This window comes from Vanellus vanellus (genome assembly GCF_965231255.1).
Source record: "Vanellus vanellus genome assembly, chromosome: 25".
Lineage (NCBI taxonomy): Eukaryota > Metazoa > Chordata > Aves > Charadriiformes > Charadriidae > Vanellus > Vanellus vanellus.
This window is the reverse complement of record NC_138930.1, coordinates 4,175,372-4,200,813: the sequence shown is the minus strand read 5'-3', so window position 1 is coordinate 4,200,813 and position 25,442 is coordinate 4,175,372. Positions and strand designations below refer to the sequence as shown.

Genomic DNA, 25,442 nt, shown 5'->3' with positions numbered 1-25,442 from the left:
CACATTTCAGGTTGTGTTTTCACAGAGTTACTGTTACAAAACTCGAGTAATATAGTGGTGAATTCAGACCCCAAACTTTCACCAAGAGAGAACGGTAGAAAAGAACCAGACAGTGGAGGAGGAGCAGAGAGGACTTAAGCGTAGACCAACGTGTACATCCGTGTGCATGGTTCAGTCCCGCTGATTTCCAGGCTAAGTTTGTGCTTAATTACAATATGGGCTTGTTGGAAGGAGGTGATGCGGCGGATATTTTGGCATCCGTAACTTGAGTCTGTTTTGCTGCTGCTCTGGTGCGAATGCAGCTGCTTCTGGTGGAGCTGTGTCTCCTGTGCGCGCAGGGGTGGAGGTCCGGGCGGAGAGGGAAGTCTTGAAAATGTTAATCCCAAACGTCCCTAACGACAATGAAAGGGCTTTTACCAAAGCTATTGATTTTAATCCATTTGTGCATCAAGTTCCTTCAAAAATTCACTTATTGTAACACTTATTGACGCTGAAGTCGTTCAGCCAATTAAAGGACATTGGGTTTTTTGTCTTTTTTGCATTTTAATTCCGGAGCTGGCATTGTGCGCCGAGCCTGCTCTTCCACATCGGCTGGGTATAAATAATTTATATCTAATTGCAAACTTTAATCAACAGAAAAGTCAGAAGTTCAGACAGTACATTTTGAAAAATAGATGGACCCCCTCTGATTTTTAAGGTTGCTTTGGTAACTGTTAATTTTATTGTTAAGGGAACGGTTGCAGACATGCCGATCTTCAAATTAGTAATGATTTTGCAGCATATTTGGGGCTCCTAAAATGCATTCCTCTCAGGCAGTCCTTAAGGAGCCATCCTTGCGTCAAACAAGGGCTAGGTTTTTGCTAAAGATTTATTTTTAAAACTCAAACAGTCAATAGAAAGGAAGTTCTTAACATCTTTCTTCTTGGAAAAAAAAACGAGTTCTTACAGCTTTCTTTAGGGTCTGCAGGACTTCATCCGAATCCGAGGTGGACGCTGAGATGGCAGGCGGACTGTGGTCCAATGCTCTTGCAAAATGTGACAGCATTTTTGTTGGGTTATGAGCTTTGCGCTGGGGATCCTTTTACTTGTCTAAAAACGCAACCGGCATAAGTTATATAAATTAACTCTGATAAATTAACTATCCAGCATTAAATTCTCACCAACTCTTAATGTCAGATGGGCTCTCCTGGCATTTAAGCGTTGACACTGTTTGACGCAGCCCGTTCCAGCCCTCTTTAGACTTTCATGTGTTCTTTATTTATTTATGCTTTCTGTACGTAAAGCTCCAGTGGTTGTTGGACAACTACGAGACGGCGGAAGGCGTCAGCCTTCCCAGGAGCTCTCTCTACAACCATTACCTGCGGCACTGCCAGGAGCACAAACTGGATCCGGTGAACGCCGCTTCCTTCGGAAAACTGATCCGCTCGGTGTTCATGGGGCTGAGGACTCGCCGCCTGGGAACCAGGTTGGTATGAATTTACATTTAAATAATAATAATGATAATAATGATGATGATGATGATGATGATAATAATGATAATAATAATGATGATGATGATGATGATAATAAAGTCCTACAACTTCTCTCCCGCGTACCAAGAACCTACCGGGCATCATTTAGCAGGCGCAGGTCTTTCTTCTGAGATCTACCGAAACAACCGACCGTGATGTTGTAGGGAGAAAAAAATTGCTGTTCTGAGGCACAGAAGTAATTTCCGCGTGTTGTGAGGCAAAGCTGTTTTCTCACCGTGAATCAGGAATGCGAGAGGCTTGACAATACAGTTAATTTCTGACACATTCCAAGTCTCTGGCGGCAGTGCCTTGTCCGGCCGCACAGTGGAATTTGCTCAAAGTCCGTTTCCTAAGGACTCTAAGAATATTTTATTTGAACCTAGGTTTCTAAGCATTCCGTTACTCTCTCAAAAAGATGAAGTAACTCGTCTTCACGATTGCTGCTGTCGGTTGCGGAGCCCAAAATTCTGGTGCGGTGAAACGGTTTCTCCCTTTTGGGTCCAGTAAAGTTCCACCATCACAGATGAAAACAGAGCCTGTGCCCACCCCTTTGATGCAGCCCAGCTGTACAGGTGTAAATGGCTTGTTTCTTAAATTCCCAAAGCGGCAGACTGACTCTTGCGAGAGAATTTTTTCTTTTAATACATCAAAGATCCATATGATGTTACGACAAACGCAAGAAAGTACACTTGCTGTGATTACACATGTCCTTCAAAGGAGCATCCAAAATATCTGCACAGCTGAGTGTGCATTTTATCCCAGCGTCTCATTTAAAGAAAATAGCTAATATGCTAGAGAAACGGCCATTGCTCTGATTGTGTAAGATTTTATAATAAAATTCAAGTTTAGATATTTGGGCTTCTGAACAAGAACAAAACCAGATGTGGGGGGGGGCATTCCACAGCTGGAACGTGGAGGCAACGGTCGTAGGAAGAGCAGGGGAGAGTTTGGGTTTCTGTCGACTGGTTCAAGTGCAAGTGCTCTGAAATAATCTCTGTGGAGGAGAGAAATTCTTTAGGCCCATCAAGGAATAAAGAAAAAACAAACGAGCAAAAAACCCACTTAAAATTGCAAATGGCTGGGAGGGATGCGGTAAACCTCAGTAAATATGGAAATAGCTGTCCACCTTTATTGTCTTATTCATTTAGATTATTGTCCTGGTTTGAGGCAAAACGGGACCAATCTTGTTCAGTAGCTTTACTTTTCAGCTGGGCCTCTCCTGACTGCTGAAACTCACAGCATGTTGTGCAGAAACTGTTCGCTCTCAGAGCGATAAGACGGATGTTTATAGCTGATGCCCAGGGATGGTATGCGGAGAGGCTCCTGCTTATACTCACTGCTATAACCCCCAAGGCCAACCGACTTTCGTACTTGCCCCGTTGGAGGGTCGGAAGCGGAAAAGCGTAGAAGGGTCCCACCTGCGGGGAGGAGCGGACAGGACAGGTGACCCCGAACTGACCAACGGGGTATTCCGTCCCATCTGCCTCACGCTCAGTATAAAAGCTGAGGGATCAGAGGCACAGCCCTCTTTCTTCGATGGCCACGTCCGCTCCGGTCGGGCCCTGCTCGGTCTGGCAACAGAAAGACATTTTTCTTATCATAGTTGACTATTCGGTCAGGCGTGTTTTATCCAAGTCTAGATAAAGATGGAAGTTTGTTTTTATGGAAAAAACCAAATCCTTAAACCCTAATCAAATAGCAAAGTGTCCCCTGAGGTCTTTCTGTCATTCTGTTTAATAACAGTTTGTATTGTAACACTTGTCTCTTCTTCTCCAGTTGCCATGGGTTACTTGGAACAAACCTCGCCGGGTTTTAAATGTGGATGTCACTGAACTTTGCGACATGTGGTTTTAAATTTTATAGGGGCTGATGGCGTTCATTAGTTCATTAGTTCAGCCATTCAAACAGCGCTTGGCAGCTAACCGCCGTGTGCTGTAAGAAGTCGGGTGTATTGTCAAAACAAGCCTAAGAGTAAATTGCAGGGCTGCGATGTCCCTTCCACTGACCGGCTTACACTGAGCCATATCCACGCTGATACTTCCAGGGGAAACTCCAAATATCATTATTACGGGATCCGTCTAAAACCAGAGTCTCCGCTGAACCGTTTGCAGGAGGACACCCAGTACATGGCCATGAGGCAGCAGCCCATCCACCAGAAGCAAAGGTAGGTGCTCCCCGCATCGTGGAGCTGGCGCGGGGAAGGGTCCTGTCCCAAAGGACGCAGCAGAGCCCATCTTGGGAGTTGGCTTTGCCTGGGAGCGAAGGGAGCGGGTTGGGACAGTTCGACCCCAAGCGTTGCTGAAGTGCCGGAGCTGAGCTGTAGCAGAGGTCACCGGCCGCTCTGAGTAGTGGAAGGGTCCAAACCCAGTTCTGGTGGGTGCCCCATCCCTGGAAACATTCAAGACCAGGTTGGACGGGGCTCTGAGCAACCTGAGCCAGTTGAAGATGTCCCTGCTCGTGGCAGGGGGTTGGACTAGATGGCCTTGAAAGGTCCCTTCCCATCCAACCCATTCTGCGACTGTATGAAACGACCTTTATCTGCCTACTCCGTTTGCCAGCGGCTTGATTCCGCCTGCTGCTGCAGAGGATGCCACCATCCCTGCTGCTTTTCACCGCCTCCCTCTGACCGACCTGCTTTAGGACCTCGGCTACGGAGTTATTGGTGCCAAATCAGTGTAAAGGACTTGGGGGCCCGTGTTGTGCTTGGGTGGGTTTGGGGTTGTTTGGGTCTGTTGGGGTTTTTCTTTTGTGCAACAGTTGCCCTGTGTAAGGCTAAGTAGCGCTGTGGTTAGGCTTGTGCCTGAGTAATCCTGAGTATAAAACACAATGTGCAAAGGAATTTGGAATTGTGTCCTGGAAGCACGGATACTTCTGGTTCTTGCTGGAGTGAAGAAGGAGCAGAAGAATTTATTTCTTCAGCTCCTAAACAGAAAGTAAATGCAAAAGTCAGCTCCCGAGGCAGAGTCTGCACTCCGGCACCCGCTCCGGCTCTGCTTCTCATTTTGTCTTTTTTTTTGGTGTCACCTCGGGCAAACTTCTTAACCCCTTTAATACTGACTTGGGGAGTGCTTTTCAAACGGAGGTTCTCCTTTTCCCCCTCCAGTTAAGTAGGTGACTGAATGGTCAGCCCTCAAAATGCTGGCCTTGAACGTAACCTCGCGTATTCCCTGATGAACGCGAAAGTCCGCACGACCGTGTTGCAAACACCACGTACGCGTTTGCGCATGCCTGTGTAAATCCCGAGCCACGCTCTCGCTGTAGGTACAGACCAGCGCAGAAGATGGATGGCATGGCAGAGAGCGGCTCCAACAGTAACCCCCACGCGACGCCGGAGCAGTCGGTCGCCGCTCAAAGTCAACATCATCAGCAATTCATAGGTGAGGAAACTGCCTTTGTGGATTAGATACCTCACGTCTGGGTTTATAACTTTAAGAGGGAGGAAGGTCTTGTCCAGCAGGCCTGGCTGTTCTACAGTTGTTTGTTTTTCAAATAAATCTGTAGAATTATATATTATATACAATATCTATATTATACATAGTATATATTCCAATAAGCTCTTGTAACGTCACGCTCGCTAAGTTTATTTGCTAACTCCCCTACCCACAGGAAGCCTTTTTCCTTGCGCCGTCAGGTCTGTCAGTTCCCTCTCAGTATGTTTTTAATCCATCTGGTTTTATCCAAATGGGATGGAAGGAGTGGAGGTCCTGAAGAGCCGGGCTAAGGCAGGCGGCCGGAGGGAGAAGAACGATTCTCTTCGTTCCAAAGGCTGCAGTATGTATCCGACTGCAGACGATCCGTACGGACCTTCTCCTTGGGAGACGAGCTCTCTGGCTTTGCTGGTTTTGGATCTGCGTGTCTCCATCATTCGAGCAGCGATACCAAATCCCGGCCAGCTCTCAGCCTTCTCTGAAATACAATTGCCCCCGATACGTCTGCTGTCCAATTATATTCTCCATTGTACTCAAAAAATACCAGAGAGACACTTTTCAGGCTTTGGAGAGAATCTAATGGGAAGCGTGGTGGATGAGGACAATGTCTTCTTGTTTCTTTTTTTACAGAGAGAAAGAAAACATTTTCCTTTCCGCACTGAATAAATGGGCTGCAGTTGTTCGCTTTTTCCCCAGTATAACGGCATGAATTGGGAAAGCACTAGATCATCGGTCTCATTTCTCCTGTTTCATCCCCAGTTGGAACACGAAAGATAGGAACCAGCAACGGCAGCACCTTGTACTTGTGCGTAGCCCTCCATAACCGAGTGCTCCTAACTCTCACCGTCCTTCCCCATTTTTTATTTCCCCTAGATGTAACCCACGTCTTTCCCGAGTTCCCAGCCCCGGATCTAGGTAACGTCCTCTTACGAGAAGGGGTCACCATGAACGATGTGAAAACTCTGCAGCTTCTTTACAGGCGACACTGCGAGGTGATTATTTTGAATATTTTTAAGTCATTTATTAATTGATGTGGGACATAATGTATGTGCTCATCTCATATCCTGCTCTTAGGAAAAGCTGGAATACGAATGCTTGATTTGCTAGGTATTACAGCTCAAATATTGCACTTTATGTTACTTTTTCATTGTGTGACCTGGTTTATGTCACGTTGATTATTAAAACGATGCCCTTTCCATTATTTTTCTTGTAAATCATTTCATCTGCATGGCAGCACGTGAAATTTATGCTTACGCTTTGTGACAAAATGCTAGCAGAGCAGCTCATGAGTTGTGTTCTTTGTTGTTAGGCGACTTTGGATGTTGTAATGAATCTTCAGTTTCATTATATTGAGAAACTCTGGCAATCCTTCTGGAGTCCTAAAACACCCTCTAGTGATGGCTCTGCTGCCCTGCCGGCCAGGTACTTCGATTCTTTCTGAATGCTCCATTTTTGGGTGGTATTTTTTCTTTTTTAAAAATGCATGAAGTATTTTCAGCTTCATTAGGCAGCTCGAGGGCTTTGGAGGACTTGAAAGTCTTTACTTCCCCACGGAATCGTTATGAAGAGTGTCAGAAGTGTCTAATATCGTAATGACCGCACAAAGTTCACACCTCAGAGGAGAGCGTCTGCTCTGATTGTGTACCTCGGTGTGCCTTATGCCTCCCGTAACAAGGGCTCGTTGAAAACGCAGAGCGCGTTTGGATGGATGAGAAGGGGATGATGCTTTCGTAAACGGTCAGCGGGAGCAGCCAGTAACGATTCCATGTCATTAGACGTCAGTCTTGGGTGACATCTCGGGGCTTTGATGTTTTACTGACATCTAGACTGACTCGCCTCTTTGGCTGGCTGCCCACATCTCTAAGTGCCTCGAGTTTTGAGGCACATAATGGCAAACGAAGCTACTCTGATCTTTGTACTCCTGCCGGGCTCGTTGTTATTGCCTTTTCTTCGTCCTTTTCGTGTTGGTAGTGTGCTGCCAGGAGACAGGGGAATGGAAATGAGGGAAAATATAGAAAATTGAAAAGGTCAAGGTTTCTTCTTAAAATTTTGACTCCGTATTGTCCACTTCTACTGATTGTATAAGGACTTCTGATACTGACATTTGATATTCAGAAGAAAAATGGTAAAAGCTTGAGTAATAAGCAAATACCCCACAATAATCTGTAGAATGTGGCCCTGTTGTCCCCAGTAGCTGTTACCCAATGGATATTTTCCCACAAAGAATCACAGTAGCTGTGTTTGATTGTTTCCAAATCCCTTTTACTTAAGGTTATACCTCCAAGGCATATTGCAACACCACGGGCAGAGCTGTGCTAGGTACAAATAGGCTCACTTGGAGACTGGAGGCAGCATTTCTGCGGGGCTCTGACTAAACCAGCCTGTCTTGCTAAGGCTGCGTGCTCTAGTACCTCTCCGTACCGCTGCTAATAATCAGGATAGGTAAATAAAGCACTCCCTCCCCCTGCTTTATATGTGTATATATACACAAATAGAAAATCAAAGTGTTATCAAAGTGGCGAACTGTTTGAAAGTATGATAAAATGCAGAATATGGTTCCACTTAACAGAAATTTTAGGTACTTGATGGCCAGTTTCTCCGTGTGAGTGTTCTAGGAGTGTGTCTGTGGAGTTCGTTTATTAAAACTGCTCAGGCAGAGGCTATAACTATGCCTTTATAGTATGTCCAAGGCTTGGCTTTAATGGTTTTGATGTAATACATGGGGAAAGTCCCTTGCAAATTCCCAGTTCCCAGCCTAATGTCTTAGTAGCTCTGCTTTGATGCTCTGGCAGTGCATTGAGGCTTTGGTTTTCTCTGCTTGCTGTTCAGCCAAATATCTTACGCCTTAATCGCGCAGAAGTTTCCATACATCTGTAAAGTGAAAATAATGCAAGTTTGATTGACCTCATTCGGTTAGAGACATTATGCTCCATTCTGATCGAAACAAATGTTTTTCCTTCTGAAAACATTCAGCATTTGAAGGTGTTAAACACCTCGAAACCATTTGTAGGATCTGTCAATACTGGCTAATGTGCTCAAACAGCATTCGCTGCAAACGTTTCTCCCCGCTGCTCCAGCTGAGGAGGTTTAGAGCACAGGGGAGAGGTGTGAAGGTTTTGGAAATAGCTGGGTCTGTAAGGAGGCACCAGCTAAGCTTTTGCTTGCTGAAGTGACTGTACTGGAGTACTGTTCCCAGGTACACGCGAAGATGAGTGTGTGACAGGCAACCGAGGCTAAAGACGGAAGACGCGATGGTGAGCAGGCCAGGCACAGGGAGATGCTGATTTGAGGGAGAACTGTGGTCAGAGCTCTGACCCCACGGACGGAGAGGCGCTTGCAGAGTCGCAGAGGACTTGTACAAACGATCAGACATTTCCTTCTGAAAGAACCATGAGTGGCTTTTATTTTTCTAATGAAAACTGGGGTTAGAAATTGAGAGGAAGGGGGAATGCACTGAATGCAATCCTGCTGCTAACGCTGCCTCCCTCCTCCTCCTCCTGCAGCGAAGAAGAACATGAAGGGACCCTCCCAAAAGAAAAGCTGATCACTCTGTGCAAATACGAACCCATCCTCAAATGGATGAGAAGCTGCGATCACATCTTGTACCAGGCCCTGGTGGAGATTCTCATCCCAGACGTGCTCAGACCGGTGCCCAGTGAGTATCCTGCAGTGCGCTCAGGAGGGTGCGGGCGGTCCCCAGTCCTGCTCAGCTCCTGCTCCTGGCTGGGCTGAGTCACGGGATGCTGCGTCTGCTGAACAGCGATCCGTGACTCACTCGGTCTGGCTACCACTCGCCCCAAAGATTTCCACTGTAAAACTTGATTTAGTGGGTTTTGTTTTGAATACAAGCTAAAATATTATGGCAACAGCAGTATTCCTCCTGCAGCGTGGCTCTGCGTTGACGGTCCTGTGTGGCCCCTGGAAATTCCCATGCTTTTAAAAATGGGGGTTATTGCATATCACGTCTCCTGACTTTGGCTGGCGGTCAAGGTAAAAGCATGGGCTTAATGCACAATTAAGCACGGCTAATCCTCGTGAGATGTGTCCTTGGAGATCGTATCTTTGTTTGCATAAGACCATCCTGTCCCCTACTGCACCTCCTGGAAATTGGGGGTCAACTTTCATTTGGGAGATGAGTGATGGGATGCCGAGGGTTTTCTTCTCTCCGATTTGTCTCCTCAGTGAAGCGCGTGCGTCAGTCTCCCCGAGGCCTCAGCGCAGCCCTGGGCTGGGTTGAGCAGTACTGGAGAGCCCTCTGAGCTGTTGTTGTCGGTCTACGTGCTGGGGCACGTGTGTCTTGAAAGAGCGTATTTCCACATTTGGAAAATGCTCCGAAGGACCATGAATAAGAAAAGGATAAGAAAGAGTAAGAGTAAGAGTAAGAGTAAGAGTAAGAGTAAGAGTAAGAGTAAGCATAAGAATAAGAATAGGAATAAGAATAAGAATAAGAATAAGAATAAGAATAAGAATAAGAATAAGCATAAGAATAAGCATAAGAATAAGCATAAGCATAAGCATAAGAATAAGAATAAGAATAAGAATAAGAATAAGAATAAGGATAAGGATAAGGATAAGAATAAGAATAAGAATAAGAATAAGAATAAGAATAAGAATAAGAATAAGAATAAGAATAAGAATAAGAATAGTTTGAGTGCATCTCAGGACCCAGCTGATTTCCTTGCTGCTGAATGGAGACCACAGCTAACCAGATGAGAGGCTGTGCTTTCCGCAGCAGTCCTAAGCTAGAAAGTGATGTCCAAAGGCGATATGGAACAGCCTTTCTGACTCTGCAGACTTCTTTGCAGGCACGCTCACACAGGCGATTCGTAATTTTGCCAAGAGTTTGGAAGGATGGCTGATGAATGCAATGAGTGAATTTCCGCCCCACGTTGTCCAGACCAAGGTAAGCAGAGGGAGCACGGCGCTGGTCGGGGGTATGAACTGAGTGGGTGGGTGTGCATTGCTGCAGTTTTCCACGTCGATTGGGAATCGCTGCTGGGGTTTGGCCGCGCGTACTCCAGACTAGCACGGTGTAATGAATAATTATGACCCAAAATCAGCAAGGAGTGGCAGGACAAGTAGGGCAATTCCATTGTACCAGAAGCTGGTGACGCTCCGTCCATTGGAGCTACTCCCACATCCTGAAAATGCAGATAAAGCTTTCTGGGGGAAAATCTCTGCACTGGGATGAAGCTGTCCTACTAGAAAGTACAGGGCGCCTCATGGACTGAATGGCATTGCAGAGATTGAACCTACAGCTCCTACTCCCCCTCTCCTAAAGCCACGGATTCTTGCAGCCTGTTGTCACCTTGTTGGTCTCTGCTGGAGGCAGAGTGTGAAAATCTGTTAGTTTAGAGAAAAAAAAAGGTAGGGGCTGGTTTGCACGATGCAATAGATGCTGCAAAAGTGCCGCTCTGGGGCGCTGGTGTATGCTTTGGCCAGCAGCAGGGCTGGGACTGTGCAGGTTACCCCCGGCTGCTGCGCACCGTGTGCTTGAGCTCAGCATTGAGAAGAGTTTGCCTTTGAGCACCGTGGCCTCCTGCTGACGGTGCCCTTCCTGCTGTGTTGCAGGTCGGGGTAGTGAGTGCCTTTGCGCAGACGTTACGGAGATACACGTCCCTGAACCACCTGGCTCAGGCCGCCCGGGCGGTGCTGCAGAACACTTCCCAGATAAACCAGATGCTCAGCGATCTCAATCGGGTCGACTTTGCCAATGTGCAGGTAACGTACGGTATCGTTTCCTAGATGGTGTTGTCTAGAACTGGGACTCTATAAGGAGGTTGTCTGCTGGTCACCAACATCTTATTTCCAATACTAAAGAGCAATTAAATGAACAATTTAATGGGATTGGTGTTACTTTTCCAGGTAAGTCTGCCATCTCAAAGTGAATAGTGAATCACAGAATCCCAGACTGGTGAGGGTTGGAAGGGCCCTCTGGAGCTCCCCCAGTCCCACCCCGCGCCAGAGCAGGGGCACCTCCAGCAGTGGCACAGGACACCTCCAGGCGGGTTTGGAATGGCTCCAGAGTGGGAGACTCCCCCCCTCTCTGGGCAGCTGTGCCAGTGCTCTGCCGCCCGCACAGGAGAGAAGTCCCTCCTCAGGTTGAGATGGGACTTCCTATGGTCAAGTTTGTGCCCGTTCCCTCTCATCCTGTCACTGGGCACCACTGAAAAAGGACTGTTCCCATCCCCCTGGCACCCTCCCTTGAAGGATTGATAAGCATTTATAAGATCCCCCCTCAGTCTTCTCTTCTCCAGACTGAAAAGCCCCGAGTCCCTCAGCCTTTCCTCATCAGAAAGATGCTCCAGTCCCCTCATCATCTTTGTACCCTTGGCTGGACCCTCTCCAGCAGTTCCCTGTCCTTCATGAACTGGGGAGCCCCAAACTGGACACAGTGCTCCAGATGTGGCCTCCCCAGGGCAGAGCAGAGGGGGAGGATGACCTTCCTCCACCTGCTGGCCATGCTCTTGTTGATGCCCCCTGGGATGCCATTGGCCTTCTTGGCCACCAGGGCACATTGCTGGCTCGTGGGCATCCTGTTGTCCCCCAGGACTCCCAGGTCCCTTTCCACAGAGCTGCCCTCCAGGAGGTCAGCCCCCAACCATGGTGCATGGGGTTATTCCTCCCCAGCTGCAGTACCCTACACTTGTCCTCGTTGAATTTCATGAGGTTCCTCTCTGCCCAACTCTCCAGCCTGGCCAAGGTACCAAAGGACTTCTGTAAGAAGCAGTGCTACCAACAATAACGTAGTTCTAACAATAATATTGTACTGTGGTCTGGACAGATCGGAGGAGACATGATTCAGAGCTGGTTTGGAGTCCTTGTCTACTAGAAATGAAGTTGAATTCCTGGGTTGGGATGCACCAACCGTGTAGGCTTGGTGTGAGTAACTGTCAGCCCTTCTTCCTGCGCAGGAGCAAGCCTCGTGGGTGTGCCAGTGCGAGGAAGGCATGGTACAGAAGCTGGAGCAGGATTTCAAGCTCACTCTGCAGCAGCAGAGTTCTCTGGACCAGTGGGCTAATTGGCTGGATAATGTTGTTACTCAAGTCCTGAAGCATCACGAGGGCAGCCCCAGCTTCCCCAAGGCGGCCAGGCAGTTCCTCTTGAAATGGTCTTTCTATAGGTACATTTTCTTTCTCATTTTGGAACTGTTTCTGCATCGGGCTTAGGGCGTGTAAATAGCTCCTTGAAAAGCCAAGGCCAAGTTCTTTACTCCCATGCGACTCTGGTTAGCTGTTGCCTTGCCCTGGTACGGAAGGGAGGGAGTGCTGTGTCTCCTGTATCCTTTCAGGATGGGGGTAGGATACTCCCATCAACTGATTTCTTGAAGTGCTTCGATACTGTTGGGTTAGAGGTAGAAACAGAGCACCGTGTCCCACAGTACCTTCAGGGTCAAGAATTCACATCAACCGTGATGCAAGTGTAAAACGTAACCCAAATATTTTGTTTCCCGGCTGTTTTCCAGCTCCATGGTGATCCGTGACCTCACCTTACGCAGTGCTGCCAGCTTTGGTTCCTTCCACCTGATTCGCCTGCTCTATGACGAATACATGTTTTATCTGGTAGAGCATCGTGTTGCCCAGGCAACAGGGGAGACGCCGATTGCTGTAATGGGAGAGGTGAGAATTGTTTATTCCCTAGAAACAAACCCAAACCAAGCAGCGCTTAAAGAGGCAGGGTTGGTTCACAAACCGCACTGCGTCCTGAACGTGTTTTTATAACCATCTTTGCCGAAGGATTTACGGAGTTGTTTTGAGTGCCGGGCCCAAGGATCCAGCTCCGTGAGCATCTGCCATCCTGCCTCACTTAATGCCTGAGGTTTTGGGGCAGCTGAGCATCAGCATCGGAGGCCTGGAGGAGGGAAGAAAAGGATCTCCCCACTTCTCTCCATCACCTCAGTACCAACCCTGACTTTGGGGTTCCTGCCAGGGCAAAGTCCCATCAAACACTCAAAGTAAAGCAAGCAAAAAAAGGTCCAGAAGTTACTTTCCCTGCAACTGGGACCGTTCACTGAACTTCTTCAGGTCTCTGCAAGCGCCACAGTTACGTGCTCAGTCAGCTGCTCTCTCTGGTTTTGGTTTGAAGAGAAGGGTGGTTTGTGTCGGAGAGGGGGTAGCGGGGGTGTTTGGTTTTGTTTTTTTTTTGACAAATCAGACAGCAAATCTGGCACCTGGCTTGCAGGCAGCTCCTCTCCTGCCCGGCTGAAGTCACTTCCAATTTTTCAGTCCGAAATGCCCGGATTTAAAAGGCCCCAATCAACCTGTGACAGCAATACAGAAACTACTGTTAAATTAAAACTGATCTGATTTGCTCCTTGAAGCTCATAACTGTTTTCTTCCTTCCGTGGAGCTCACGTAGGGGTGCCAGACAAATCGACTGCGTGCCTTTGGCTCTCCCTTCCCCTCCCATTAGACCCAAGCTGTTGCCCCAGCTCAGCAGCGCTGTGAGTTCCCACTATTCCCCGCAAAACCTCCGTCTTTATTGATATTAAAGGAACATGAAAGGCAGAGAGTGGCTTCCAGCAAAACCACCTGTGGGAGGCTTTCATCCTTCAGGTTTTGCCTTCCCTTCTTTAAACTCTTGCAGTATTTCTGTTCTCCAGGAGGAGGCTGATTCTTCCCAGCAAAAGAGGATGAATTGTGTCCTCCCATTTCCATTGCGCGCTTTATAACTCCTGCTCTCCTCCGTTCCTTTTGCTGCCCAACTTTATGTGTCTTTTCAGCATTGTTAGAGCAATTTAGTGTTTCAAACCTCGTGATAGAGGGAGACAACACACCTCCAGAACCCAACATATCCCCAGCTCTCTGGTTACTCTTGGCACTGTAGCTTTGCAAGCCAAAGCACTTTCCTGGGGTGAATGCGAAGGCTTCGCAGAGAGCTGCAGAGAGGTGGAGTGACGGTAGAGCCCCGGGAGAGGTGAATAGTTGGCAGGTCTGAGCCTGACAGATGCAGAGGGCTGGAGAAAAGGCACCGTCCTTTGGTCTGTGGCAGCGCTTGGTCGTGACTCGGGAGATGGAAAAATTTCTCCCTTCATTCCAGAGCTTGATCCTGCCCTGGATTGTTCCATGTGGTGTTTGCCCAGAGGTTTAAACACCAGCATCAGACTTTTCCCCAAAGCACGCAGTTGGTTTTGCTTTCTGCTCTTCACCAGCGGCACTGCAGGTGCTCGTGGTTTCTCCTGAACACTTACGCTGCCTGTTAGAATTGCACGGAAATAGATGCCAACTTGCAGGTCTGGTGCCTCGGATCTCCATAAGCCTCACTGACCCTTAACTCCTTTTTTCTTGCAGTTTGGTGACCTCACATCCCTGTCCCCAACGCTGCTGGACAAAGGTACCTCCTCTCCCTCAGGGGAAGTCCTGCTGGGTTGGGGATTGAATCGCGGTGGGAGGGGGAACCTCGTGCTGGCTCTTCCCCCCCTCCTCTGTTGGGAAGAAGGATCTCTTCCCCTCCGGTCCCCACTCTGATGCTGAGACTTGTCGTTTGTAGATGACATTAGCGACCTGGGCAGCGAGGTGGACGCGGATTCCCGGAGCGTGGGGGAACCTCTGGTGAAACGGGAACGCAGCGACCCCGGCCACTCGCTGCAGGAGATCTGAAACGGGGACTGGGCTTTTCTCCAGCTGGATGAAGACATCTGGAGCCAGGTTGGACGGTCGCAAGCCTGAGTCTCCCTGTATCTGCATTAATTAGTGCCTCTTAGTTTCTCTTTATGTTTACTTGTGTTTGCGGATGGGCTCTGGGGGTGAGCCCGGGCGGGTGGTGGGACGGGGCTGGTTTGTCCACCTGCTTTCCTCCAGCGGGACTGCTGGCATGGGGGCGAAGGTCCAAAGTCTACTACCGAGCGATGGAAGCCTCCGTGGTGAGCAGCAGATGGGATGTGCCTGGCTAGGAGAGGCTGTCCTCTCCAGCCTGAGCGCGGCGGGCAAACCAGGCTTTCTCTTTCAGGGAAGGTGGTTTGGGTTTCTTCCCCACTTCTCAGACTTCACTGTGATACAAACTTGAACCAATCAGTGCCCAAGAAGAAGGAAAAATACCTGACCCTTCTCCTCCAGCCTTTCAAGACAAGCTGTCCTGGCTCTGACTTTGCCAAATCACTCGCGCCGGGGAGCGCAGGACAGTTCGTCTCACTTGTACCCGCCCGGGGAGAGGGCTCCAGACTGCACGTCCCTCTGGTCCCAGTGGAGTGATGCACGTGCACGCTCTGGGACTGACACGTGCACGCTCGGGGACTAAGGGACGTGCGTTCCCACCTGCTCCCGTGTCTCCCCAGCCGGGCGGTTCATCGCTGATCCACGAATGCTCCTGGGACGCTGTCAGGCCAACTCAAGATACCAAAGGACTCTGAGGAAGCGGCAGCCGGTCGCAAACATGTTCGTTGTCCCCTGCGCTCTGATGCCCGTGGGCAATCCCCATCCTTGCCAGGGTACCCAGGCAGAGGGGAACCGGTCCCATGTCCTGCGTTTTGTAAAATTCTTGCTTGCTGTCCTGCTAAAATGCTGGAGGTAGGGTGCAGCCGCCGGCGGGGCTGCGGCCGGAGCGTGGGCGAGGGTGTGTGACTGCAGTGCCTTAGGGTGGGCCGGCGTGCCCGCTTGCCCCCCACTCTGGGCGAGCCGGTGCAGCAGTGCCTGTTGCTCTGATAAAATAAAACAGCCCGTCCCGCGTAGCAGCGAGGGGCTCTCACGGGCCCCGGGAATGCCCAACACTCCGGTGGCGTTTCCTTTTGCTCTATCACTTTGCCTTCGGCGGCGGCGTTGCAGTGGTGGCTCCCGCGGGGCTGAGCTGGGGCAGCTTCTGCCCCGGGGGGGATTTTATTCTCCTTTCCCGTGTCCTGTGGGTCTGGGCTGACACGGACTACGGGGCAGAGGTTGTGGGGGGGGAATCTGTCATCAAGCCAAACTGCAAAAACAAAGCCCCGGGGCAAATCTCTCTGTGAATAAAGGCCGTGTCATAAATAGCTTTTATTATTATTATTATTATTTCTAATGATGCAGTATTTGATGTGAGCTTTTCCAGGGGCCTTGTGTACATTTGCATCAGAGTATATTCTATCCAAATATATTATTTACTCATTCCAAATGGTACTAAGGTAGCCGTGACACTTTAAAAAATATTGCTAATGGAAAGTAAACTGAAAGTGTGTATAGTGGCACATCTTTCCCTTTTACTGTCCCGTGCTGTTGTCTGTCAGGGTGATGTTTATCTGTAAATGCCTCATATCAAAGTAGCAGGAGACAAGCGAGAGAGCTGGATTTATCTGTAAATAACGGCAATGAATACTCCCTGGGTCAGAGTCCGCACCTCAGATCCTGCTGATGAGATAAGATGGTCTACAAAACCAACTGAGCAACCAAGTCTTAAACTCCCCTGCTCCCACCGAGTGCGATATTGACTCCAGCTGGTGCATTGGCTCTTCTTTGCAGCCGCTACCCACCGGACCCAGCCACCTTCTGCTTACCACGGACGTGCAAACGAGATGCTCTGGAGCTGTGCAGCACTGTGCAAGGACTCTGGATAACCACCTAAACCCGATATGCACAAAATTCCCGGCTAAACCTGAATAGCAATAAACATTTATCAAATGCTCAGGCCTGTACAATAATTGTTGTGGTCCCGTTTCTTCTTTAAGCCCTGAAAGGAGACGTCGGGCAGATGCTGCAGCCTCGCTGGGCTGTGGGGAGATGCAGGATCTGCCCGGTGCAGTCTAATTAAAGCAGTTTTGGCCGTGAACCCGGGGTCTGCGGGGCAGCAGATTCACCCTGAAACGGCGGCCGGTTTGTAGGGTAACGTGCCTGGTACACCCAAGTTCACAGAGGGGAGAAGAGGCTGAAAAATGAGGCTTCTGCTGAGCATGGGGCTGAGATGAACATGTTCTCATTGTGCTTCCAGACTAATTGTGGAGGATGAGAGCAGCGAGACAGGGATGTGACGAGTGACGGAGCATTCCTGCTCTAACCCCATGGGAAGGGGGAGGTTTAGCCTCAGCTTTTCTCCCTCTGCGCCCTTCTCGCTTGCTTCCCTCTCCCCCTGGATTGTGCCTGCTCCGGTGGGGATGGCTGGACCAGCCTCAGCCTCCTCCTTCCGATGCGGAGTCTCGGGGCTGGAACAAGGGGGTTGTTTCCCCCCGGCTTCGTGGGGAGCTGAGCTGCACCGCCCGAGCACACCTCGCTGCAAGGGGGAAGCAAAGCGCAGATCGAAATGGTCATGTTAAAATACCCACGGCTTTGGCTCATCGCTGCTCCGTCGCCTCTCCAGGACCGCCAAACCCTGGCAGAGATTTCAGCTGCGGGGGTCGGGCTGGCAGCCTGGGGAGCTGCGGGGCTCGGAGGATGGGAGCCCACGAAGGACGGGCAAAGCCGGGCTGCCTTCGCTGCCTGCACAGCCCTTCGCTGCCTGCACAGCCCTCCGCTGCCTGCACAGCCCCTTCCCTGCCTGCACAGCCCCTTCCCTGCCTGCACAGCCCCTGCCAGGGACAGGCAGCACCCACGCGTGGGCAGAGGGTGGTTTGCAGCAGCGCCCACACGCGTGATTCCAGTTGAGAGATAACGTGGATGGGAGCGTTGGGTGGGGGGTTCAGCCCTGCAGTGTTCTGACTGGCAGTGGATCTACCTCCCATCGCAAGTTCAGGTGAGGTGTGTCATCATTGTCACTTGCCACCAAGTGCCACCACCCTTCAGGGACCACGGCTGTTCCCGGCTCCCCTTGGCCACCTCGCTCCTCCCAGGACTTTCTCTTCCACCCACCATCTCTCTGCCACGCAGCTCCCAACTGGCAGAGAAAGCCGGGAGGTGGTAGAGGAGTGACACCAAGTGTGACAGCCCCGGGGAAACCAGGGGAGTGCGACATCCCAGAAGCGGTTTGGCATTGCCGCTCCCTGTGACTTGTCCCAGAAGGATGACCTTCCAGCTGGACGGTGCGGCACAGCCCGGGGATTCCTCGGTGGCGGCAGCCCTGCGTGGCTGGGGGAAGGTGTTTGGGCAGGGGACACTGCTCTGGGGGGGACACGGACCAGCCTGCCCGTGTGGGAGATGCTGCCGGTCTGGTGACAGGTTGTTTTGAGAGCTCAGGGCGGACGTGTCACCAGCCCTCGGCCAGTCCATGTCACCACAGGGCACAGAGCATCAGCTGAACCCCGTTCCTGGACAGAGGGCTGAGGTGCAGCCAGGTCGGGCTCCCGGGATCGACCCCTCCAGACAGCACCTCTGGTTCTCAGCCACCTCCACAGCACCCTGTGTCCTGGCATCACCCCCCACTCAGCAGAGCCACCCCCGCCTGCCCCAGACCCCTCTGACAGCCATGTCCCCATCCCCACGTCACCCCCGGCTGCTGCCCAATGTGGGGCTCAAGAAACAGGGATGCGTTTCATCCCAGACCTCCTTCCCCATCTCGGAATGAAGCTACGGGCCATCCTGCCCCCAGTGTCACCGCCTCCCAGGGGCCCCATGCCCTTCCCTGGGCTTCACCCCCTCCCTGGGGCTCTTCTGCCCGCCCCTCACTGGGGCGGGGGGTGATCCTGCAGGAAGAAGGACCTTTGCCTGTCCCTCTGGCAGCACCAGGAGCCCAAACAGTGCTCTGGACTGAACCATCCCTCCACCTCCCTGTGACTGGTACCGTCCCTGCGCGAGATGGAGAAACTGAGGCACCGACTGAGATGTCTCATGGCAGCAGTTCACCATCCCGCTGGGTACCACTGGGTACCAGCACCACAGGTACCAGCCCCATGGGTACCGGCACCACTGGGTACCAGCCCACTGCATCCCTGCACGGTGGGTACCAGCCTGATGGGTACCAGCCTGATGGGTACCAGCCCCACCGCCTCTGCCCCTCCTCTGCCTGCCCGGCCCAGCTCAGCAGCGCTGGCAGGAGGAGCCCGGCTCAGCTGGGGCTGGTTAACCCACAGACAGGTTTCACCTGGAGCCCACTGGGTCTCGGTGGGGGCAGGTCCGTAACTGCCCACTGGGGCTCTTTCTGGGAGGATGCCCTTATAAAGCAGCAGCCTGCTTGTCCCCAGAGCTTTTTCTTCTTTCTTTTTTTTTTTCCCCCCTTTCTTTTCCCTTTGTCTTTTAGGAGCCTTGGTTTGGAGGTGGAAGGGCTTTGGGGTCTCTAGGATGTAGTGCCAGGACTTCCTACCCCTCCCAGCGCTGCCAAGCAGGTAAGGGCACAGCAAGGAGCCCCCTCTGCTCCCCTGTCCCTGGGCTGGGGGCTGTAGCCCAGAGCAGGGCTCTGCCCGGGGGCTGGCTGCAGTCAGGGAACGTCCCAGCACCGTCCTTCTCCTGTGTAATGTCCCAGATGAAGGACCATGTCATCACGTACCTCTGGGGTGGCCTTGGGGCTCGGTTCCCAGCCCAGCTGCAGCACCTCTCTGCCACTGCAAAGGAATTCCTTCCCGGCACCGCATCTCCGTCCACCGCGGAGCAGCTCGCTCGCCCTGCTCAGCCAGGAGGACTTCTTGGAGAGCTTCAATGGGTATGTGGCTGCTGGGACGGGTGTGGGGGCTGAGCCCTGGTCTTGCCTTGTGTTTGTCCCCAAAGGAACCTGTCCCTTGTCTGGGATGGGTTTAGGTTCATGGTCTAGCGCTGGCGCTCCCACACCAGGAGGTTTTTTGGGTGCAGGTTCGCGTTGCTCCCCTGCCACCAGGGCAAAGCTGGTGGCCCTGGGTCTCCCCAGTGTCTCTGCCATCTGCACCATTGTGGCTGGGACTGGGCAGTGCTGCATGTCCCAAAGGCCACCAACTCACGCCTGTGTCCCTGCTGCTCTGCCAGGAGACTCTACAACATGAGTGATGTTTTGAGGTCTGATCTGTTGGACTGCAACTACTCCATCCCCGACCCGCAGCTGGTCCGGAGGATCGTGTCCCAGGTGGAGTTCTACCTCTCTGACGAGAACCTGGCCAAGGATGCTTTCCTCCTGAAACATGTCCAGAAGAACAAGATGGGCTTCGTGAGCATCAAACTGCTGACGTCCTTCAAGAAGGTAGGCCGCCAGTGGCACCAGCCAGCCAGGGTGGGAAGTGGCCTTCACGTGGAGGATGTCTGGGTGTGCTCCGGCTGTCTCTGGTGGGGTGTAAGGGAGGTCCAGGCTCTGCTCAGGTGGTTCCCCCGGGCTGCTTTGGGAGAGATCATCCCTTAACCAAATAACTGCAGGGAAGCACTGGTGGTGCGACGTCTGGGGAAGCTGTAGCTTCTTGCTGTGGTCCAGGGGGCACTGGGGACCTTCTGCAAACCCCGAAGATGCTCACGTGAAAGGTGGGGGAGATGTTGCCTTGTTGTGACATCAGGTTGATGGGGTTGCAGCCTGCCTGGACTTAGGATTTAGGGTGGCCCTTGCCTGGGGAGACTCGTGGAGATGCAGTGACGCCCCTCTCTCCCGCAGGTGAAATACCTGACGCGCGACTGGCGGCTCACGCTCTACGCCCTGCGGTTCTCGGAGCTGCTGGAGGTGAACGAGGAGGGCACCAAAGTGAGACGGCGGGTCCCCATCCCCGAATCCCTGCTGAGCGTCCCCCCCAGCAAACTGCTGCTGGCCTGGGAGCTGCTGCCCCAGGGGCAGGACGTGCCGCCGCCGCTCCAGAAGAACTTCCTCGAGACCATCACGAGGATGTTCAGCCCCTTCGGCGCCATCGCCTCCATCCGCATCCTGCGGCCGGGCCGCAAGCTGCCCTCAGATGTGCGGAAATACACATCGCGCTTCCCCGAGCTGCTGAGCAAGTGCTGCGCGCTGGTGGAGTACGAGAGCCTGGAGAGCGCCCGCAGGGCCTTTGAGGGCCTCGGCCACCAAAGCCACCCGGGCGGCGAGAGCATCAGGGTGGTCCGGCTCTGCGGGAAGGGCTCCAAGAAGAAACCCGGAGCCGAGAGGGAGGCGGTGGAAGAGCTGGTGGACCAGCTGGGTTGGAAAACGGCGGTGACCTTCCCCTACGGCATCGGGGACTCTCTGCTCTGCAGCTCCCCGGAGTCAGACGGTGCCCCGGCACTGCCGCCCCTCCTCCTGAACAAGGACCCCCCAGCACCCGCCTGGCCCAGCGGCGACTTTGGCAACGCCTTCACCAGATCGCTCCTCACCAGCAAAATCTTCCCTCCGCTCGGGTCGGGTTTGGGCACCGGCAGCTGCTCTGGCCTCTGCTCCGGCACCGAGAGCCCCCGCGGCGGTGGCTGGGGGAGCGCCTGGGCGCCCTGGCACAGCGGTCTCCCTCCGGATGCCAAACCTCCTCCTGGCGATGCCCTGGCAGTGAAGCGGATGCCAGAGCACCTCGGCCTGCGGGATGGGGTGCTTCACCTGCCCCACGGCCCCGATGGCACCAAGGGCTTCTGCGGCAGCTTCGGGAGAGGAGAGCTCGTCCTCCGGCGCTGAGGCTCCTTTACATTTGGGTTTAGGGATTTTTTTTTTTTTTTTTCTTCTTTTTTTCCTCCTCCTCTGGAGCAGGATAGCCCTCCGTGGCCCCCGAGAGCCGGGGGTGGTGGCGGTGCAGCTGCTCCAGGGGACAGGAGTTTTGGGTGCAGGACGATGCTGGGGGCGGCCGGCGTGCGGGGGCAGGAGCTGCGCTGCGCCGCGCTGTGCTGATGCCAATGGGGCTGCCCCCACCCGGGGTCCGCAGTGGCTCCCACCGCCCCAGCGGCGTCCCTGGGACCGCCCCGAGGAAGGGGCTCAGCCCCCTCCCCGACCCCTGGCGCTGGGGGTGCCCCGACGGGGACGTCCCCCCGCACCTTCTGCGAGCCGGACCCAGAGACGGGCGGCTGCTTCCCGAAGGCGCCGTTGGCTGCGTTGGCCCCGGTTGTGGAGCTCGGATGGGAAATGGGCAATAAAGAGAGACGAAGTTTCCAGGCACTTTCTGGCCAGTGCAGTGATTATTTTTTTTTTTTTTTTTTTTTTAATTATTATTAATTTTTAAATTTTTTTTTTTTTCCCCCCTTGCTGGTCTTGTGGCTGCCCGAGGTGCAGCCAGAGAAGGGGAGGAGGTCCGGTCCCTCCTTGGCCGTTCTTGGGGTGATTCGGGGTTATTTTGCGGCGGCGGCGGGGCAAAGCCGGGCTGCGGAGCCGAGCGCGGTGGGAGCTGAGGACGGGCGGGATTGTCGCGAGGCTTTGGGGGGCTCAGCCCCAGCCCCGTCCCCGCCGGAGGGGACGCTGGGGTGTTCCGGACGAAGGCCCTGCGGCCCTCCTTGTGTGTGTGTCTGTGTCCCCCCCCGGGGTCTGTCCTTGTCCCGGGGGCTCCGTGCTGCTTTCTGCGTGGGGCCGTGTCCGTGAGTCCTGCAGGGACCCCTCTGTCCTGGCTCCCGCGGCCAAAGGGCGCCTTCCCCTGGGGAAGGGGACAGGGGAGTCGTCCCCCCGCCATTGCCCTCCCTGCTGGCCGTGGCTCGTCCCTGGGAGCGGCTCGGTGCCCTTCGGGGGTCGCCGGCTCCGATCTGGGGCTCAGTGGGGCTTTGGCACCTCTTGGGCGCCGTTTCCCGCTGCCCCCCGCGCTCCCTCCCCCTCCAGCACAGGCACAGAGCGGTTTTGGAGAAACAACTTTTAATGGGAAAACACAAGAGAAAAGGTCCTATTGAAGCTACTCTGAACACTCCCTCCCCCCACCTTCCCTCTGCTCCTCCCCCCCCGCCCCCCTGAATACACCCCCCCATCTCCCCTCTGCTGCCCAAATCGCCCCCCCCCTCCCCTCTGCCCCCCAAATACACCTTCCCCCCCTTCCCCCCCAGTACATCCCCCTCTGAACTTATCTCCATTCCTCCCTGCAGGGGCTCTCATCCCCCTCTGCCCCCCCCGGGCTGGCTGACAGAGCCCTGCGCTTGCTGGGTGGTGATGACGCAGGGCTCATCCCCCGTTTCTTCCCCCGTGGCTCCACCATGGCAGGCTGGGACGGTGGTGGCAGCTCCGTCCCCGCATCCCGCCACGGCTCCTGGGGCTCCGTCCCCGCATCCCGCCACGGCTCCTGGGGCTCCGTCCCCGCATCCCGCCACGGCTCCTGGGGCTCCGTCCCCGCATCCCGCCACGGCTCCTGGGGCTCCGTCCCCGCATCCCGCCACGGCTCCTGGGGCTCCGTCCCCGCATCCCGCCACGGCTCCTGGGGCTCCGTCCCCGCATCCCGCCACGGCTCCTGGGGCTCCGTCCCCACATCCCGCCACGGCTCCTGGGGCTCCATCGCCAAGAGGATTTCTTCGAGGGTCTGGACAGCAGCGGTGGTCTCGGTGAGACTGTAGTCAGGAGTGAGGAGCTCTTCCAGCAGTGAGGTGCCATCGGGGTCCCCAGGTGTGGGGTTGCTGCTGGGCCCATCCTGGCCCACCTCCACCACCTCCACCACCTCCACCTCCAAGGAGCAATGGAAGACCCTGATGGTCTTATTGAGGAGCATCTGCTCAGGCACTGCGAAGTCGGTGGCGGGGTCCTCAAGGGCTTGGTCATTGGAGACAGCAGAGCGGCTGAGGGAGATGTTGCTGAGGCTGTCGCTGCCCGGGGGTGTCTCTGAGAGGCTGTGGATGCCCGAGAGGCTGTCACTGTCCGAGGATGTCCCTAAGGGGCTGTCGCTGTCCCAGAAGCTGTCACTGCTTGGGGGTGACCCCAAGAGGCTGTCGCTGCCTGGGGGGCTCTCGATGCCTGGGGGTGTCCCCGAGGGGCTGTCGGTGCCCGAGGGGCTGTCGGTGCCCGAGGGGCTGTCGGTGCCTGAGGGGCTGTCGATGCCCGAGGTGCTGTCGCTACCTGGGGATGTCTCCAGGGGGCTGTTGCTGCCCGGTGGTGTCCCCAAGGGGGTGACCGTGCTGGAGCTGTCAATCTCTGAAGATGGTTCCTCGATGTTCTTGTAGTCGGGGATGAACATTGGCAGCACTGGGACCACCACTGTCCCCTCTCCGACGGTGCCATCAGGGTCCCCAAGCACAGGGACACTGATGGGATCATCCTCGTTGACCCCTTCGGTGTCCAGGGAGTAACCAAAGAGCTTCAGGGCCTCTTGGAGGAGCATCTCCTCGGTCACTTCAGTGTAGCCTCCCTGGTCCTCAAGGGCTTGGTTGTGGAGGACAGCAGAGGGGCTGAGGACGACACTGCTGCCCAAGGGGCTGTTGCTGGTATGGCCACCCCCGTGGGGACACCCCCAGCCAGAGATGTTGATCTCTGGAAACAGTTCCTCAGTGTTCTCATAGCCGGGGATGGACATTGGCAGCACTGGGGCCACCACTGTCCCCTCTCCAATGGTGCCACCAAGGTCCCCAGGCACGGGGACCCCAATGGGACCATCCTGGCTGACGTCCACCGCATCCAGGGAGGAATCAAAGAGCCTCAGAGCCTCTTGGAAGAGCATCTCCTCGGTCACTTCAGCATTGTCCACCAGGTCCCCAGGAGGTTGGTTGTGGAGGACAGCGGTGGGGCTGGGGAGGACGTGGCTGTGTGGGGGGATGTTGCTGGCTGGGAGTGTCCCCGCGGGGGTGGCCATGCTGGAGATGTTGGCACATGCGGACTGTCCCTTGACGTGCTGGTGGCCGGGGATGGATGTCGGCAGCACTGGAGGGACTGTGGCCACCTCTGGGGCCACCATTGTGCCCTCGTGGCTGTACGGCAGGAGCTGCATCGGCTGGAACTGTGTCGGTTGGCTCTGGGGGGTGGCAGGGGCCACCCAGGCCGGGAAGGTCCCATAGCCCCCGGGACCCCCTGGGGCAGCGCCCGGCAGAGACGCAGTGCCGTGGCCGAGCGTGGAGGCGGCCGTCGGGGGCATGTTGGTGGCCGTCCACTCGATGCGGAAGAACCAGGGGTCGAAGCAGCAGCTGCATGGGACCCTCTGCAGCCCTGGGGGGTGACAGGGAGCCGCGCTGGGCCAGCGGGACCCTCCAGGGGCACCCGCCGAGCCATCCCCCATCTCCCTCATCCCCCATCACCCACATACCCGGCTCTGGGCCGGGCACCCGTGGGGCTCGTGGCCGGGGGGTCCCAGGGGTGAGGTGCTGTGCCGGTGGGACGGGGTGGGACACCGGGGAGGAGACTGGTGTGTAGGGGGCGAGGCGGGAGAGACGGCCCCAGGTACGGGGGAATTTCTCTGGAAATGGGGTTTTCTGGGCAGGCGAGGGCAGGGCCGACCCCCCGTGCCCAAAGTCCGGGGGCAGAGGGGCGGTGGGGCCGCTGCGGGTGACCGGGGCTCCCGGGCGCTGGGGGTGCCGTACCTGGTGGCGGTGCCGGGGGGCCCTGGGGTGCGTCCCCCCCCGGGGGTGCCCAGGCTGCGGGGAAGGGCGGCTGCTGCGCGGGTGGGATGCACGGGGCGGCTGCGCCTGCAAGAGAGAGAGCAGCCGTGGCCGGTGGTCACCTCCTCTGCTCCTGGCCCCGAGAGCCCTCCCGGGCTGCGGGGGTCGGGGTCAATCCCTGCCTTGGAGGTAGAAGGTTTCGGGGAGCACAACGATCTGAAGGAGCTGGGGGGCCGCGGGGGCCCAGCAGCTAGGCTGGGGGAGCCACAGCGATGGAGGATCCATGGTCGGTCCTCTCTGTGCATCTGCTGCTAAGGACTCTCTGGCGTCGCCCAGGAAGGAATGTGGGG

General features: G+C 54.5%; 3 protein-coding genes across 3 annotated transcripts in view; 2 read left to right on the top strand and 1 right to left on the bottom strand.

The window, feature by feature from the left end:
- The window catches only part of RFX2 (regulatory factor X2), a 63,126-nt gene extending 46,627 nt beyond the window's left edge, over window positions 1-16,499 (top strand). Inside the window, exons 7-19 of the mRNA XM_082495543.1 lie at window positions 1,284-1,465; window positions 3,556-3,675; window positions 4,773-4,888; window positions 5,813-5,931; window positions 6,249-6,361; window positions 8,443-8,594; window positions 9,745-9,842; window positions 10,511-10,660; window positions 11,854-12,062; window positions 12,405-12,558; window positions 14,230-14,272; window positions 14,429-14,586; window positions 14,888-16,499. Coding sequence (XP_082351669.1) covers window positions 1,284-1,465; window positions 3,556-3,675; window positions 4,773-4,888; window positions 5,813-5,931; window positions 6,249-6,361; window positions 8,443-8,594; window positions 9,745-9,842; window positions 10,511-10,660; window positions 11,854-12,062; window positions 12,405-12,558; window positions 14,230-14,272; window positions 14,429-14,538 — 1,566 coding nt within the window. The 3' untranslated portion in view covers window positions 14,539-14,586; window positions 14,888-16,499. The remainder of the gene's footprint in view (window positions 1-1,283; window positions 1,466-3,555; window positions 3,676-4,772; window positions 4,889-5,812; window positions 5,932-6,248; window positions 6,362-8,442; window positions 8,595-9,744; window positions 9,843-10,510; window positions 10,661-11,853; window positions 12,063-12,404; window positions 12,559-14,229; window positions 14,273-14,428; window positions 14,587-14,887) is intronic.
- LOC309681428 (acidic leucine-rich nuclear phosphoprotein 32 family member B) overlaps window positions 1-25,442 on the bottom strand; it is a 239,592-nt gene that overhangs the window by 160,904 nt on the left and 53,246 nt on the right. The gene's annotated exons all lie outside the window — the stretch shown is intronic.
- On the top strand, window positions 19,239-21,286 carry LOC309681478 (la-related protein 6-like; the record flags this gene model as incomplete). Its single annotated transcript, XM_082495362.1, has 3 exons — window positions 19,239-19,405; window positions 19,702-19,912; window positions 20,312-21,286. 3 exons carry the CDS (start codon window positions 19,239-19,241, stop codon window positions 21,284-21,286), a joined length of 1,353 nt encoding a protein of 450 aa, XP_082351488.1.